The sequence below is a fragment of the Triturus cristatus genome, chromosome 3_1, assembly GCF_964204655.1.
Source record: "Triturus cristatus chromosome 3_1, aTriCri1.1, whole genome shotgun sequence".
Taxonomy (NCBI): domain Eukaryota; kingdom Metazoa; phylum Chordata; class Amphibia; order Caudata; family Salamandridae; genus Triturus; species Triturus cristatus.
In genome coordinates, this window is record NC_140583.1 from 804,394,110 (window position 1) to 804,412,115 (window position 18,006).

At 43.8% G+C, this 18,006-nt stretch overlaps 1 protein-coding gene across 10 annotated transcripts in view; it reads right to left on the bottom strand.

The window, feature by feature from the left end:
• Positions 1-18,006, bottom strand: part of LOC146861075 (UDP-glucuronosyltransferase 1A1-like) — a 444,482-nt gene that overhangs the window by 12,209 nt on the left and 414,267 nt on the right. For all 10 annotated transcript variants that reach the window (XM_085645120.1, XM_085645118.1, XM_085645111.1 and 7 more), the window contains exons 2-3: positions 13,954-14,085; positions 8,883-8,970 (exon numbers count right to left, since the gene is read on the bottom strand). In XM_085645120.1, coding sequence (XP_085501246.1) covers positions 8,883-8,970; positions 13,954-14,085 — 220 coding nt within the window. The remainder of the gene's footprint in view (positions 1-8,882; positions 8,971-13,953; positions 14,086-18,006) is intronic.

Sequence of the window (18,006 nt, forward strand, 5' to 3'; positions counted from 1 at the left end):
GAGTAAAGAGGCATAGAGTGAAGTGCCATAGAGTGTCAGAATGGCATAGTGTGTCAAAGTAGCGTAGAATGGAGTAAAGTGCTGCAGAGTAGTTTCATAGAGAGGAGTGGAATAAAGTGGTGTGGAGTGTTGTAGAGTGGAGCGTCATAGAGTGGAGTGGGAGTGTCGTAGTGTGGAGTATAGTGGCCTAGAGCGAAGTGACAGAGTGGAGTGTTGTGTCTTGGATAGTTTTAGAGTGAAGTGGAATAGAATGGAGTGGGGCGTAAAGTGGCGTGTTGTAGAGTGGAGTATGCATGATGTGGTAGTGCCCTGCCATTCATTCAATCAATCAATCAAGGCTTTATAAAGCCCGCTACTCACCCGAGAGGATCTCAAGGCGCTACTTACAGACAACACATTTTCAATTGAAATGACCATTACATTTGCACATACAGTTTTACTAATAAAACTATACAGCGCACAAACAATAATGTAAAACTGAATTGTTTTGATCATACTCAAATATTTGTTTCCACTACTTCTGACTTACAGATACATGTGCTTCATTTGTGCTTTCCGAATTCGGATATATTTGCACAATTCATTTACAGACATTTGAATTTTGTTCTATGCTAGAAATGTTTTTTGATTTCCCACCTCCGGTATTCAGCAATATTTTCACATAAACCCTCTCACTTTGAAGCCAGAGAAAGAAAAATAAACACCAAGCTCCCTTCAAAGACAGAGCCTGACAATTAACCTCTGTCTTTGAATGCACATCAAATGTGACAAGATGAGAAAACAATTTAAAGGCCTGTTTACAGAAATCAAGCACTCATTGAAGAATACAAGGAGCTACTCATAGAGGTGGTAAACAGGCAATGCTCCATGGAAGGGACATAGACATGCTGGACAGCCTCAAATAAAGGCAGCAAATAGAAACTAAGCAAATGTGCATTACAAAGCCAATGGGTGGATTGAATTCCAAGGCAAGCTTTCAGAATGTCCCCAAGAAGTATTTTCATAACCAGACAGTGCCGCTAGCTGTGATCATTTTGTTTATTTATCGAGTTTCCTGAACTTGAATTTCAAAGGGCACACACACACACATGCCATTGCAATGCTATTACAGTGACTTAGATAACTAGATAATTAATGGTGTTTTTCTGGGGCAGAGAACAGATAGGAGGAGGCAGTTGTTAACATACATTGACTTTTAGGTCTGGCTTGACATTCCATTCATAAGAAAGACCTATTGGCATTGTCAACACTTGTCTAATTTGGCAACAGCTCTTGCTTGATAAAGCTCAATCGAGAGACTATTGCAAAGTGTATTTACCTGTACACCAGGGAGAACTTAAACAATGCAATGGAAAGAGACTATATAAAAAACAGAAATGGACATAAATAATACAGGAAAATAGAAAACAAACAAATAAGGGAAAAGAAGAGGCCACTTCGCCCCCAAATCAGAGGGTGGCAGTGCACAAATAAATGCCCCCGTGTCTTACCCATAGTGTACAATGTCATGATATCCACCAGCCATAGAGACCCATATGTCCAGTAGGAGGATCACCCAATCCACTAGCCCCCTTTATAGAGCTGGGTGACCTTATGACAGCGATGCCTCGTCGGCACAACAGGGTTGCTTGCATCAACAAATACTTCAAAACTACAAAGGAGAGTGATGGGGAAGCGAAAGAGTCGCTTCTTCTCTATAAAGGAGAAGATATTCAAGCTCTTCCAGGATCTCCCCAACACAGGAGGTGGAAAAGATTAGGAAGGGGCAATAAGGGAACTTAATCTGTACCTTGACCCCGAGATTAATCCTATTTTTGAAGCTACAAGCTGACCAGCGTGAGGGAGACTCAACTGAAATCTTCCCTATGCCAGACTTCATGAACTAGCAAGCACCTGGACTAATGATGCTCGCCATAAGGAAGTCAGGGTGCAACCTTTCCTAGGATGTAGACCGGCTGCTCTCAGACAGCACATGGTCTGCAAACCCAAAATGTTATTGGGCAGACATTTTTACCCTCACCAGATCTAACGACTTGTCCTTTGAAAGGGCTAACCAGACGGGGAGCATAATCAGCAAAGGTCAATGAGAGAGGAGGTGAGAGGACATAAAACGATGGAGACTGCTGCAACCATCGGAAAAGGATGTCTCCCGCCAAACTGACGGATGGTGTGATGACAAGGATAGTGTGTGGGTACTGTGGATTTCCCACACATCTACTACAGGACTGACCAGCCAGAGGTAAACCATGCTCAGCACACTAACGCCCAAATCACTTTGCAAGGGAGTGCAGAGGGGATCTCACATGATGGCTTCACGCAGTGAGATGCAAGTGTGCCAGTGGCGGCAGAGGGAATTTCTGCCCATAAAGAGGACCCTTCCCCTCTTTAACCCCTTCTATGCCCATGACGAGATAGTCTCGTCATGGAGCGCGGTTGCGCTGTGCCCATGACGAGACTATCTCGTCATGGACCCCACCCACTAATGAAAGGCCCGGCACAGGAGGGGGAAAGGGCGGGGCACTCAAGGGGTTAAAATAATCACAAAGAAGGTAAATATAATTGATTATTTTCAAATATAATGCTTAACTAGAAGCCATAAAAGAGGTTGCAGGTTATGACCCAAGTGTCAAATCACCATTTCAGGAACTTCAACAACATCCCTGATAGACACTGGTGCCTCAGGAGACAGGATGAGCATAAAGCACTTCAATGAACTATTCCCCCGCCAAACACTGCTACCTACCAAGACAAAGCCAACCACATATAGCGAAGCTCACCCTCTTCCCTCAGATGAGTTCAAATGGGCCACCTCGCACACAGGAACAATGTTTCATGACTACGTTTTGTTGCCACTTGAGGTGAAGAAACTCCTCAGCTGCTCCACCACGGAAGAGCGGCAACTGATATGATTTGCAAGGGCCATTCAATCATGATTTGTAGATGACATACTGGCCAGCGTCAATCACCTCTTCTGTGGACTTGGTTAGGTTCGAACACCTGCAGTTTCACTACACACAGCCGTGACCCTATGCCACCATCACAATCCTTTCCACATATGCCCTGCTGTGGAGCAGAATTACAAAACCTGCAAGACCTGGGTGTCATTGAGAAGATCACAGGCCACACTCCCCAACTATCGCCAGTGGCGGTGGCCCGCAAACCTAAACAACCAGAAAGCATCAGGACCTGTATAGATATGCGCCTGCCTAACACAGCCATTAGGAGGGAATGGCACATCACACCATTGAGGACTTTATAACTGATAAATTGGAAGCCAGGGGTTCTACAGACTGGAAATGAAGTCTAGTTACCATAAACGTGAACTCAATGAGCAGTGCAGATACAGTACGACCTTCCTAGCACACTGAGACCTCCACAGGCACCACTGTCTTAGTTTTGGCATATCCTCAGTGACAAAGGTATTTCAAATGTGATTAGGGAGGTCCTGTCAGGCCTAGGAGGAGTCCTCAGTGTCAGTGATGATGTTTTAATGTTTGCCACAAAAATACAGGAACTTCAGAGGAGGCTCAAAGCCACCCTGCAAAGGGTCGCAGACCAAAACAAATGCAAGTTCCTGCAATAAGAGGGCGCATTTGATGACACATATTTGGGAGATGGAATAAGAGTGGACCCATGAATAAGGGCTGACATCAGAGAAGCCGAGTCTCACCTTCTCAAGTATGTAGCTTCTTTTGTCTAGTCACCAGTTGTGGTCGCTTCATCCCCAATCCTGCGACACTGTCTGAAACTATGACAGAGCTGACCAAAACAGCAAACCCCTGGGTTTTGGGGAAAAGCATAAGAAGCAGCATTCCAAAACATGAACGATGCATTATTATAGAACTCAACCATGGTATATGCGACCCAGCCAAGGAGTCGGAGCTTATAGTCGACACCAGTCCCACTGGGTAGTGGGCCATCTTGACGCAACACGGGGGGGGTGAATAGAGGCAGATTGCCTTTGAAAGCTGAGCACTAACCAGCACAGTAAAGTGTTATGCACACATACAGAAAGAGGCCTTTGTCATCAAATGAAACTGCACACATTTCCACCGATACCTCAAATGGACAATCCTTCAAAGTAACAACCGACCACAATCTTCTCATACCACTACTCACTGGTACTGCTCCCTACTCTCCATCAAGAATTACAAATGGGTCCTTCAGCTCCAGGAGTAATTGCTTGCATTAACGTACAAGTCTGGATGCAAAAACCAGGCCGACTAACACGCAGACACCTCAGGTAGAGACAGTCAGTAGAGGACTCTGCAGGAGGTGAAGCTGATGAGTTGGTTAGCATTGGGGCAATTCACATTGGCAATCCACTCCACAGACCAGCAAAAAAGCAGATGCGTGTGTGTGACACTGTGTGTCAGAAAGTGTGTATGTGAGACACTGTGTGTGTGACACTGTGTGTGTGTGAGACACTGTGTGTGAGAGACACTGTCACTCTACTATTCTCTACTCACTCTCTACTACTCACTCTACTACTCTCTACTATCGACTACTCTCTACTACTCACTCTCTACTACTCACTCTCTACCACTTTACTACTCTCTACTACTCACTCTCTACTACTCACTCTCTACTACTCTACTCTCTACTCATTCTCTACTATTCTCTACTAACTCTCTACTACTCTCTACTAATCAATCTCTACTACTCTCTACTACTCACTCTCTACTACTCACTCTCTACTAGTCACCTCTCTACTACTCTCTACTACTCACTCTACTACTCTCTACTACTCTCTACTACTCACTCTACTACTCACTCTACTAATCACTCTCTACTACTCACTCTCTACTACTCACTCTCTACTCACTCTCTACCTCTTACCTCTCACCTCTCACCTCTCTCTCTACTACTCTCTACGCGCACACATATGCACATATATATATGTATATATATATATGCATATATATATATATATGTATGTGTATATATATATATACACATATACATCTGCATAGCTATATAAATATAAATGCATGCATACATATACATACATGCATACATATGCATGTTATGTACATGAAAGTTTGAAAGACACTAATAAAACCAAAGCTAAAAAGCCACCTAATTACAAACAGAATTGCTTTAACTTAAACTAGGAAGAGACCTATTGCATTTTCAATGCTCGTTATTACTCCTGTTTAATGGAACTTCTATTTTTGCCTGTGCCTACCCACTGATCGACAAGTTACAATTCTACTAAAGCTGTAATTATGAAATCTTTTCTGTCTCTTAACTGCTCTGCTAGCTGCTCCCTCACCCTCACAAGTCTGATTACGTGTGTAGCACCTCTAACTCTAAGACATATATATATATATATATATATAAAGTATCTATTCTTCCTTTCTGATGTTTTTTAGTGAGCACTCACATAAAATTAGAACATGGTAGTCATAGGCTAATCTATGCATTTTTCTCATCTTCATTTGTTTCTCTCTTTTCCCTTTGTATTCACTTGCCGCCTTATAAAAGCAATAGGCCAGCACACTGTTATAGGACAAAACATGTGTTGGCTGATCATGTGAAATTTGTTTAAAAAGATTGATATCATATAAATATTATCAACAGACGAATGTGAAAATTGGTTGTCTTCTCTTGTATTACTTATGAGATAAACCTACTATTTACTATGAAAGGTGCAACGGAATGTATATGCATCTTCCATCTTATGAATGTCCCCTTTTTGGTCGAGCCTGGGCAGCGTATACGCTGCTCTGCAAGGCATGCTGTATTCTGGTAGGGACTTGAAGCTCCGCCCCCTCCACCCTCAGTTTTCATTGGCTTGTGTCATCGTCCACTGTAAACTGTGGCTGTTCATTGGTGGATAGGCTTAGTGGTCCCTCCTTAGTACCGCCTTGTCTCATTTTGCAACCTCCCATGGGGACACCCTGTTATGTGTGTTGCTACTCAGTAGGCTTTAATTACAGCCTCTGAGCACTATTTTCTCAAATAGCTTTGTGCTACCTGCTGTTGCAGGCAGAGCATGCGCTCTCCTAACGTTTAAAAACAAATAATTCATAACACGGGCGCCGAACGCATTTGCAATGTAATAGGTCTTGCATTTGCAATAGTTTAAGCTATTAGCATTGTAAATGACAATGCCTTTTATTGATCGGTTTTAAAAGCAACACAAATAAACGGCAGTGTCATTAACAACAGCAATAACGCAAACTCTCATAAATGCGAGACCCATTGCATTGCAAATGCTTGTTTTAATGGCTTACAGGATCCACTACATCACATGAGCTATCTGAGAGCGTTTTTCCTCACCTCTGTCCCCAAGTCAATGGCTTTGCACTAAAACTGCTCCAATCTGGCATGAGGCTCCATCCTGTTCCAACAGTTACTCATTAGATTGCATCGCCAATGTATGAGCACAGCTTTCATCGAAGTAGGCCACACGTTTGAAACATCAATACAACTTGGTCCTGTATGCCTTCACTCCTCTTAATGGAACATTTTAACAATTTGCGATTGAATCAATGACTTAGACCAGGATGGGAAGAAAGTTACTCTCAAGAATTTTCATGGCACATAAAGCTTTGAGAATTATCTAGGTGCAGGAGGGCCCTCGCACACCATGTTGCAAATGTCCAACACAGACATTGTGAACCAGAATAGTAAAAACAAACATTTGACATTTTAATAAAAACTGACACTGTGCTTTCACATGACACCTAAAGCACATGCATCAAGATCCTTAAGCACAATGCTTCATCGCCCACTTTGTCTTCAGTTCCAGTGACACCTGGAGATCCTGAGTTTAACTTCCTCCCAGAACGAGTGAATCTGTGGACATTCCCATATCGTGTATACAAGTTCACTTCACTGCGTGCACCCCCGAGGCATCTATCTGTACTGATGGTACCCATGTATACTGAGCTAGATCTGGTGTAGTACGCTTTGTGCAGAATTTTGAGCTGGATCAGCCTGAATCCCGCCCTGAACGCCACCTCGTTTGGATAGCTGCAGGCCACCCACCAGTCATCTTCCAGGGTCCCGAGATCCCCTTCCCACTTCTCCCGCAGTGCCTTCATTTGGAGGCATGGAGTTGGCCAGGAGGGTAACATAGATAACTGAGTTGGCATGGCGGTGAATCGGGACTCACAGAACTCTATATTTTAGCAGACTTTCATCCGGTACTTCCACTTCCCGGACAATGCAGCCCCGGAGAAGATGCCTAACCCGGAGATACCATAATAACTGATGCCCCCACCAGGTCAAACTGAATTTGAGGTTTCAGAAGATTAGCATATCCTGATTCACCCAAACATCTCCCAGATTAGAGGTGCCAATAATATCCCATTGTGTGTGGCCCTCTACTTCAACCAGGGGGACCAACCAGCAGCGTTTCTATCATCACCACTCCCTGCCACCCCGTCCGTTTGGTAGCCTTCTCCAGGAGTCCACCACCATTGCGGTGGGGGCCAGGTTATCGGTCACTCTCTTGGTCCCATATAGCCATGAGACATATAGCTTAGTAATTATCATTTGTTAATTTTTCTTAAAATTAAAGTGACCTATTATGCCTTACACGGATAGCTCAGGACAGAATGATTAGGTTTCCCAACACATAGGATTATCATAGATCAATGAAACGTTGTAGAAGGTAGCAAATGAGAGACTACTTTTGAGAAGCAAAGTAGCTATCCCTGTGATCCCTGAAAAGGATTAGATGTAATACAAGTTAAAACCAGAGCTTACTTGGTGAAAAAATAAGTGCCGAGGCAGTTCTCAGGAGGCCACTCCAGCATGCACCACCCTTTGCCTGGTCCAGCGCTGTCAGGGGCAGTAACAACACAACTACTAAACATCACACTCAATTCAGACGATTCTAGGCCCTCCCCCCCACCCCCTCCTCCCAGGTCTAAAAATGGCTTGTAAGGCAGGTATTAGTCATTTTAAATGAATATTGATTTAACAAACAACTGGAGTTGTGCTCGTCTCTAAATTCGTCAAACAGCACCACCTTGTGGCAGACTATCATAAGTGCCGGTGTTGATAATTAAGTGCTGGGGCTGAGCACCGGAAACCACCGGCTGAAATTAAGCACTGGTTAAAACCAAGACTATCCTAACCGCTTCATGCAATTTACACAGGCTGAGTAACAGAACAGTTTGATAATAAATATTAATGGTAATATCAAAATACTGTATAGTATTTAAACTATGTAATATAGCACCATAGATTGATAGATTATTTCAGAGAATAGTGTGAAACCTGAAGGTCACAGTTTTAAATCAGAAGAGCAGACCTTTGCCCTTTCCAACATTAATATTATATGAAAAATGCAGTGGGTTAATAATGAACCATATTATTTTAGTTTCCAGAGGAAATTTAGTTTCTGCTGTGTTCAACATAAATGATAAATATGATGGTCGTCCATGGGCATTTGCTGCCTGTATTCGCCATCCCATTCCATAGGATACTGAAGTCGACTTCTTGTGATAAATCAGTGCTTTAATAATGTCAGTAAGTGAAAGACACCATATCAGCGGCTTCTCTCGAGGAGGTCGGAGCACAATGGGTGTCTTGAGGGGCCGAACATCACAACTTCAGATGTAATCCGAGGAGCACAAACTTGTGCAGCAAACAGCAGATAAGAGCATCAGGTTTCCTATAGCTAAACTGTGACTTGTTTGGAGGGGTCCATACAAGCCAGCAGTGGTAGGATGGACCTCGCATCTCTACATATAAAAGCATGAACAGGAAGTGATTTTAAATCCAGTCCCAGGCTCATCTGTCTATTTCCGGTCAATGTATTGTATAATGACCCTCCCTGGTCTCCGTCTCTGGTTTGCGTGTTGGGCCACATGGTTGGGTTATCTCAGCTCAGCATGTGGTGCTACTGTGCTGAAGCCACTTACCTAGGAGGTCATTCTGCGGCAGCCACTTGATGAGCTTGGTGTTCGCTGCAAGGTTTGGGGGAGCTTGGCCAGTGTATCGCCATAAAACCTGTACAGGTGGGGTGGAGAAAAGGTAAGGTTAGAGAGAAGGCCTCTTCAAACAATGTTGCACTTACTAGGACCAATGGAGCCCCTGATGCAGTTGCTGAACCTGTGGAACTTCTGATGCGTTCACTGAAGAGAAATGCTACTCCTGATAGGGTCGGATTGGGAAGTCGGGCGATGGGCCGGCGCCAAAGGGTCACCTGTGGACTGTTTTTTCAGGGCCTCTGTCTGGGTGAGTGGGAAAAGGCCTCCCTGGGCCAGGTGTTGTCGCCTTGGTCCCACAGTCTTTCAGGTCTAGGTTGAGGGGAGAGGGTTGGAGGGGCTAGAGGGGGAGTAGGAGTCGGTGTGTTTGTGTAGACCTCACTGTGAGGCCACCTTGGTGGAACTAAGCAGCTGAGCATCCTATGAATCTGGGAAGAATCCCTTACTCTCCCAAAGCATAAAATAAACACACATTTGATCTTCTCTAATGTAACTGGTGCTAATGTAAATCACTCCAATGCCCTCCAATGACTGATTTTACATTACATAAAACTACAGAAAAGCAATAATAATAATAACCATTATTCTTCAAGTTTTACATGATAAAGAGGAACCTTTATATATAAAAATTAAAAAAAAACTTCCTTTTTTAAGTGGCATTTCTGCTTTTCTTTAGTTTAATGATCAGTCAGGGATTATTAGGGCAGCTTGAGAAATCGTGTTAATGTGCTTTTGCCTTACGTTTACTGTTTAAAGTACAGACTGATCAGGGTAAAAATACCAGTTATGGATGATTTTCTTCATTTTTGTACTGTCCGGGACACTAAAATACCAGTCACGCGAGTAGAAAAACCGACCGGTGGCAACTCTTACCAGATTAGGTGTTCTGGCCCCTGATTCATTTTCTTTCACTTCGCCCCATCAAATTTGAAATTGCATTTATATAGCTCTTATTACATCTGAAGGAGAATTAATTCGCTTTACGGCGAGTAGCCCAAGGTTAGTAGTCAGTCCACTGGTTACTGGGGTTAACCTTGCATGCTAAAGGAAACCATTCCATGCATTAACTTCTTTGTGGTGCATTAGTATTTTATGTGTGATCAGTAGAGGGGGCATGTGAGAAGCAAATGATTTTTTTTTTTTAAAGGGTGAAGAGGGTTGAGATTTCAGAGTAGTTTATAAAGGTTTATAAGCAGGGCCACTAGAATTATGTGGCGGGGAGAGACAAATTATGGGCATGGTTGAGTCAATTTTGTGACAAGAAAAGGTAAATTATGTGGCATAATGCAGCACATTTTATGATAGTATTACTTCATTATTTTATCATTTTTACACTTTTTAACACTGCCCGTGCATTGGGTGCGCCTCATTTTAACACCCACACATATCAATAAGCAACAGAAAGGGAACCTTTCCAAAGGGCCTTCCTATGCATATCAACCCATGTCACTATGTTCTCAGTAACTTTTGAACAACTTGAGCTAGAATGGTCTTTGGGTTAAAATATGCAGATTATGTGGAAGATGGGTTATGTGGCAAATGCAGCAAATCTATAACTATGCAAAAACTACCGGAGACTCACAATCACATAATTCCAGTGTCCTTGTATATAAGGTAAGCAGAGGTGCATTGAAAATAAAGGAGGGAAATAGTAATTCAAGGCCATGCCAGATGTCAAGGAATATAGCAGGTAGATATTTTGCGGCAGCAGGCATTCAGTGGATATAAATCTGTGTAAAGAAACTGTTTTAAATTATACTCTAAAGGAAAGTGGCTTTTTAAAGACATGATAGATACACCTCAGTGGAAAAGGCAAGCGCAATGCTTGCTGAGACCCCCTCACCAGTGACCGGAAGAAGTGCGACACTGAAGCACATCCCAGAACACATAATTCAATATGACAACACCCCCACTGTATGCAGTGCAAGCAACATTACCAAGAGAGAGTCGTTAGTGTACCTACTACATCAGTACATGCAATAATGCTTTGTTATAGTTTATGCAAATCGTTTTACACCATACATAAACTACACGTACAATATTCAAATTTGATGTATAACACCCACCAACCTAAAATATAAGAAGGCATCTGATAAACACATTGCATCAATCAAAATTCGGTGCATGTGTATGTGACACATTCAATACCTGGTTGGGAAGGTGCTGTCCCCTGCGTCTAGCTGGAGAGCACCCCCACAGACACCATGTCCAGCAGAATGGATGTTTCTAAGGTCAGATTGACCCCACGCACCCACCTTTGCTATGTGTGGAATGCACCTGGCACTAAACAGTAGTACAATTTGGAGAGAAAAAAGTGCTGACATTTTTTTGACACTTGTAAATATGTCAAAGGTGCCCACTGCAGGCTGCCCTATAGGTAATGGGTCCTGCTACAGAACTCTTCATTGTTCTTCTCCTGTAGCCCCGGGATTGACCTATGAGCAGTCCTTACTTTAGAAAAATGTCAGTTCACAAAGAAATTCGCCATCATCTTGAAAAGCTGCAGCTGTTACTGAACAGTTTCATGCAAACACATTTATCCATAATGAAATGTAGCAGAGGATATATTTCTTTAAGCATAAATCTAACTGTACTGTTTTTTTTTTCCTTCAATGGGGAAATGTTTTCCCAGTTGACAGCCCCCTTTTTCTAAAGCACCAGTTTTGGGATTTCCCTCTTCCATTTGCTGCCCTGAAAACATATTACATCTCTGCCCTTTTGAATGGTGGGAAAGTTCGCAACGATTTCAGGATGTCTACAAACATGGAGGTTTGTGGGTGTTTTCTACTTTTTGCATGTGTTCATGGCTTGGAATTCACTCTCCTCCCTCTCACCAGGTGAGCAGGTACTCATATTTAAAATTCTGAGATCGTGGCAAAGTATATTCAATATGTGACAATATTGTGCCTGAAAACCATGTTTTTAAAACACACTGCATAATTATTTTATCAAGGGCATGTTACGTTCAACCAAATAGCATTTTTTTAAACATGGGCTCTGTCCTGATTCATTTTCCTGGCTGAAACACCACGGGGGGCATGCTGAAGACATCAACAAGTTGAAAGTTCGATTATTAAAGATAGTGTTAAGCAGCAGGTCACAAGCTCGAAACCAGGCACAGTCTGTTCACAGGCGTGGCTGGCTCAGGTAAGAGCAGTTGGGCGGGGCGCCGCGGGGGGGGGGGGGTGACAGATGACTGAATACGGTAAATTAAATAGAACCACTTACCTTGCGCTCGCCTCGGCGATACGGCGAGCGCAAGGTAAGTGGTTTTATTTTTTTTTGCTTATTTTCCCTATTCCGTCGTCTGTCGACTCCCCCCACCCACCCCACTGCTCTTACCTAAACCGACTGCGCCTGTCTGTTCAGCCTCTATTGCCCCCGGAGGGAATAAAATGTGTATCCTAAATAAAAAAATATTCAAACAGTGAGATGTTGGGAGCTCCACTGAAGTGGCTCAGGGCTAATGATTAGGGCCAATAATCTGCTCCAACATTCCAATGTTTGTTTTTCTGTTTGTTCCCTTTTAATTTAGAACATTCTACCCTCAGTAGGTGGAATGCTCCAATTGCCTTCAAGCCCTGTTCCATGGGCTATACTAGTTGTTAAACGCCCTTATCCTCATTATAGGCCCTTGTTTGTGGCTTGGGCCTATGACTCTGGCTCAGGGCTTTTAACAACCAATATGGCCTCAACCGATATGGCCCTCTGCAGTGGGCTAAAGGGCTACAATAATATCTGTTATTTAGAGAGCCTAAAGCGATGTATAAAACACAAGTCATTGGAGCCAGCTGCACCCAACAGCAAAGTAGGTGCAAAAAGGCAGGTCTGGCAGGCACACGATCACCCAAAGCAGGCGTCACCCGCAAAAGGCAGGTGAGTTAAGAGATATGCTAAAATTCCACAAGACTTGACCCGTGGAAATCCCACTATTTTCACCTCTAAGATGCTCTTACCTTTGTGAAGGAGCCCCTATAAATGTGTTCACCCTATTTCCAACGTGAGTTCTACATGTTGGAGAAAGTGAACCTTCCTCCAAAGTAGTGCACAAGACTTGTTTACTTTTTTAACTACAGTCTTGGAATATCTTGGAGAGATAAAAACTCCAGAAGAATTTTTTTAAAATGTTTAAACGTTACAATTTTGAATTGCCGACAAGTGCTGCCCACAGGGAGCAGCTCGAGGGAAAAAAATTTAGGAATACCACATTTGACATGCAAAATGAAATCCTTCTCATTATGTGGAATTTCACACAAATTCATGCTATACATAGCTAGTTGCATGCCAGTCTCAACTGACGATTAAAAACAGGCACCATAATCAAGTTCTTCTGGAGTGTGACCTTTTAAATGAAAAGCGCGATGCAAAAGCGGCTTAGGGAGCTCTCAATAGCCCTAGGGCAGGCGTGAGCAGCGCATCGAGTTCTGGTTTTCTCATTACAAAGAGCTACTTGCAGTTCTGCGTTAATAATGGATGCCCAGCTGGGACATAAGATAAGGGAAGGGCATGTTCAGGGGTAACACAGTCCTAACTGAACCTTATTTCACTTGATGCACCCTCTGCTCCTCTCCAGTGGCTCCTGGTTCTAGAAGGAGGCTATTACACACCACCATATCAGGACTAGGATAGCGAGGCTTCTGCCAGAGCCTTGCTCGTCTCTTTGGTCCTATGTTTCAATGGCAGAGGGTTCTCGTCGGTGGCCAAATATCTGGGGCCTACTGAGGTTGGAGCACTGCTGCTGCCAGAGTCCATGGAGGCCCTCAAACATTGGCAGTGTTTAAACCACAATGAAGAAATAAGGGCTCAATGGAACTCGTTTCACCAACCTCTAAGTGAGGATTCAGACCTGTGCCTGCAGATTGCACAAGGATCTCTGTGGATGGTGCATCCACTTCTCATTGCCTTCAACTTAGACCTTTTCAGGCTGATCAGAGATCACAGAACCCTGCTAAGTACACATGTGCCCTTGAATGCGGCGAGGGTGTTGGGTGGGTTTCTTACTCACCGTCTGAGGAACTGTCCCCAAAGCCTCAGCGATGGCCATCGCTTTCTTCATTGGGATTTCAGACACCATGGACCCCAGCGAGAAGACCACTACGCCGTGCTCACCAGAGTCATTCACCAACGTTTCAAATTCCTGCAGAAGAAAGAAGAGGGGATCATTAGATACTTGTGAACAAATGTGCATTTACTGTGACCTGTATAGAAGTGATAAGCAATGGTTAATGGGTGGGTTTCACTTGGATTACTCCTCAACTAGAATCCCCACTCCCCAGAGCTCATCTTTCCGTTTCCCTTGACTGCCTGCACAAAACTGAACCGCACAGATGTCCATGGAGGAATCCCACCCTTAATCCAAGGCAAATGTTGGATAAAGATCACCTGACTTTCAGCTTCAATGACTCCCATGCCATGAATTAATGTGCCCTTAACTGGTGCTCATGAAAAGCACCGGAATTGATGATTAAGTGCCAGTGGCCAGCACCGGAAACACTCAACAAACAAAACATCAAAAAATGATTTGGTCGGCACTAAAAGCAGTGGACAATAGACACTGTCCGGACAAAAGAGGCTGTGATGTTGGTCTGAAGCATTCTATAGCGCTTAATACTGCCAGTAGATGTTTTAAAGGTATATGGGATTTGGAGGCAGCACAGGCGAGGGAGTGCCAGAAGCGGAGTGCGCGTATAACTGGAGATAGAGTATGTTAGAGTGACAAGGAAAGCAGCGCCTCCCCATGTGTGCCCTCAGGGCGGCAGAGGGTTTTGTCCACACTGGAAAGGCAAATTTACTACTCGACCTCCAGCCCTGAAATACCTGGGAAACATTCAACTTTCCCCAAATTAGTCCAAGAGGCTAATTTACTATATTAACTCCAGTCTTGGAATATTTTGGGAAAAGTTAAACATTCTTCAAGAGGTTTAAAAAAGGGTTGAAAAGTTACAGTTTTCCATTACTGAGAATGCTGAACAGAGGGCAAGAAAATTAGGAATACTTCACAAACACCAGAGAGAGTCCTGCACAACAATGTGATTATTTCCCGAACGTAATGCCACTCTGCACAAGTGTATAAGGTCTGCAGTTGCAACACCCAGATCTTTTGGGTGTAGGGACTCTGGACATGAGTCTACCCACTTGAAAATCCGGCCAGGAAAATTGCTTAGGGAAAAGTGCACACTACAGCATGGACCCTTATTCCAGGCCCCCATCCACCTCAGAGTAGGTGGTAAATGTGTATCTTAAAACCCGCTCGATAGGGTATACCATGCGGAATATCACCCAGTGAGTCAGGCTCCGCAGTTATTCCCTTTTCCTAAGGAAATTAGATGCGGAGATTCAGGCCGATCTAGGGAATTCTGATATCACGGAATCTACGTGGTGGAGCATAAATATGACACTGATCAACTATTCTTCTCCATGTTGTATTTCAGTGACATTTCATGAACCCTGCAACTGTACAAACCCTGGCTTTTGCACACAGGCCAAGGAGGGTAGAAGTCCATGACCTATTTATTCTTGTGACCTTCCCCCTTATCTTCAAGAATTGAAGGGTCAGGTAGACAAGAAGTAGATAAGAACGGACGACAAACAGCAGATGTGTAAACATCACCTGTGCCCAGCCCGGTGAGAATGTATTTATGCTCTGATAAGATTCCTGTTAGTATTTGGCTTCAGCTTAACACCCATTATTTATTTATGAACACATGTCTGACTCAGCTATTTCAATGCATGTCAATGGAGTTCAAACAGTATGTGAACCATGTGCCAGCTGCATCTGGTAGAGTACATATGACAGCAAATAGCTTCTTGTGTCTCTGAGCTTAAGCTTGGATAAATATACCTCCACGATTGTGTTTGATTGCTGTGTCTCATTAACAAACAAGTGTACGTGATTTGTGAGTTTACATCCACACAGAATTCCAAATAGCTCATAATCAGGGTCTAGAAGGTATGAATTTTGATGGTGTTCGGGTGAAAACAACCCTTCCTTTTTCCATTAAGGCAGAGCATGTAGGGAAAAAGAGGAAAGATGCATTATTCTAAAGATAATCATAGTTTGCAGATGTACCAGTTGCGTGATGCACATCGCACAATGCTACGGTCTTTTTTTCTCCTGATTTTACCATTATCCTGTGGTAACACCTTTGCATTGAGCCAATTCAAACAACCCCAAGGCAGGGCAAGACTGGAAAGCAAAATCAGCCTTGAATAACATGTCCAGCCCACATTGCTCAAGGTCGAGACTAGAATAAGGCCAAGTGAATCACTGGCTGATGGCAGACAATCCCGCTCAGAAAGCAGTGACCCTCTTTGAAGCTCGCTGGGTAATGCCAGTGTCAGAACGGTCCTACCAGCATGACCACAATGGGAACCCACCAGCCCCAGAGTCGATGCCAATGGTTGCTGGAGCATGGCTCCAAAGGGAAAGCGCTACAAGTCTTTAAATCTTCCCTTGCCTGGCCGTCAAGGTATGATGAATCTAAGTGGAACTCATTTACGTAGTAATTATTGTGAAAACCTGGCGTGGATCAGTCCTTCCTGGACCGGTGCTGGATACTGGTAAAGTTCTCTGGAGGTCTCTAGCTCTTTTTACTATGACCTGCACCATCATGATACCAATTCGCACAGTGCAATTGGCAGATACTGCAGGGATGTTTTTACATGTGCATTTTGCCATCAGAATTTGAACCACAGCGTCAGGCTGCGCACAAGTCCCTTGGTCACAGGTGAAACCTAGGAAAGGGAAAGTGAATGTCCCCATGGGGTGACCAAGGCAAAGGGTGTCAATGTTCGCAAATATTTAACTTTGTGGGTGTTCACAAGTATTTGCAAGCCTATCTTACATTGTCTACACCTTAACTGGCACATTAAGTGAGGGAAAATACATGCAATAGCCTAATTTTTGCGGAAAGCAAGAGTTTTCAAGTGGAATAGTATTCTCATTAAGAGAAAAGAAGAAAAAATGGTAACATTGACAGTAATTATTTTACAGCTGGTGATTTTCTGCGGTGACGCAAATGAGCACAGCTACAGTGTCCCTGGCAAGAACTCCCAAAGGGGGCTCATGACATGTTCCTCCAGTGACCCTGGCTAGGTGTCTCTTGTGCAGCCCTGCACACTGTGTGGACATGAGCTGTGCTTGTGTAGAGTCGGAACTGATTTTCATGGTAAATTGGAGGTACAAACTACAATGCATAAGGTGTCCCACTAAAAGCAGCTTTGGAAGCACGTCTTTACACCTTGAGGAATGCTAGTGACATAATACAGTGAATTCGCCCCTAAACCAGCACAAGCGGGGCCCCAAGGCTTATCACAGAGGCCAGTCCCTCCGAAGATCTCCATTTTGATGCATTGCTCAATCCACCCGTGCTGGCACTTGTAGTTTGTATTTCCCATTACAAATGCAAGACTATAAGTGGCAGAATACTAACAAGCATGACTAGATGTGTTACTCACACCTGAGATGGTCAATTTGAAAATTCTGAAAATGTACAGCGCTACCAAGTTTGCAGGATGTAAAACTTAGGTTAGGAGCACGCCCCACCCCGGCACACACCTGATATTTAAACGTGTCACCTACCTGAGACAGAGGTTTTCTCCTAAAACAGAGCATGCCTCCTATGAATATCATATTCGGCATAACAGGACGCGGGAAGTCGAAGACAAAGTCTTGTCTCACCAACCAGACAGTGGGTTGGCCAAAGAGCTGCCGGGCAGTGACCTCTCTCTGGAGAAACTGCGAGGCCAGGCGTTCAAATGGCGAGTAGAAGGCATGGCAAAGCCACATATCGGGCAGGGTGATCAGCAAGTTCTTCACCCGCTGTGAAAAGTCCATCCGGTCACTATAGCTGGTGTACATACTTGGGACGTACGAAGCTGGGGCTGGGCACTGAGCTGCCTTGTAATATAGACCACATGGAATATATCTCATTAAATAGATGGGCGGTAGAGCTAAATATTCCGCCACTATCGGCCCACACGGGAAAACCGGATCGGTGAACAGAGCATCAAATTGACTCTCCTTCAGGAACTTGATTAACTCCTGATTATTCAGAAA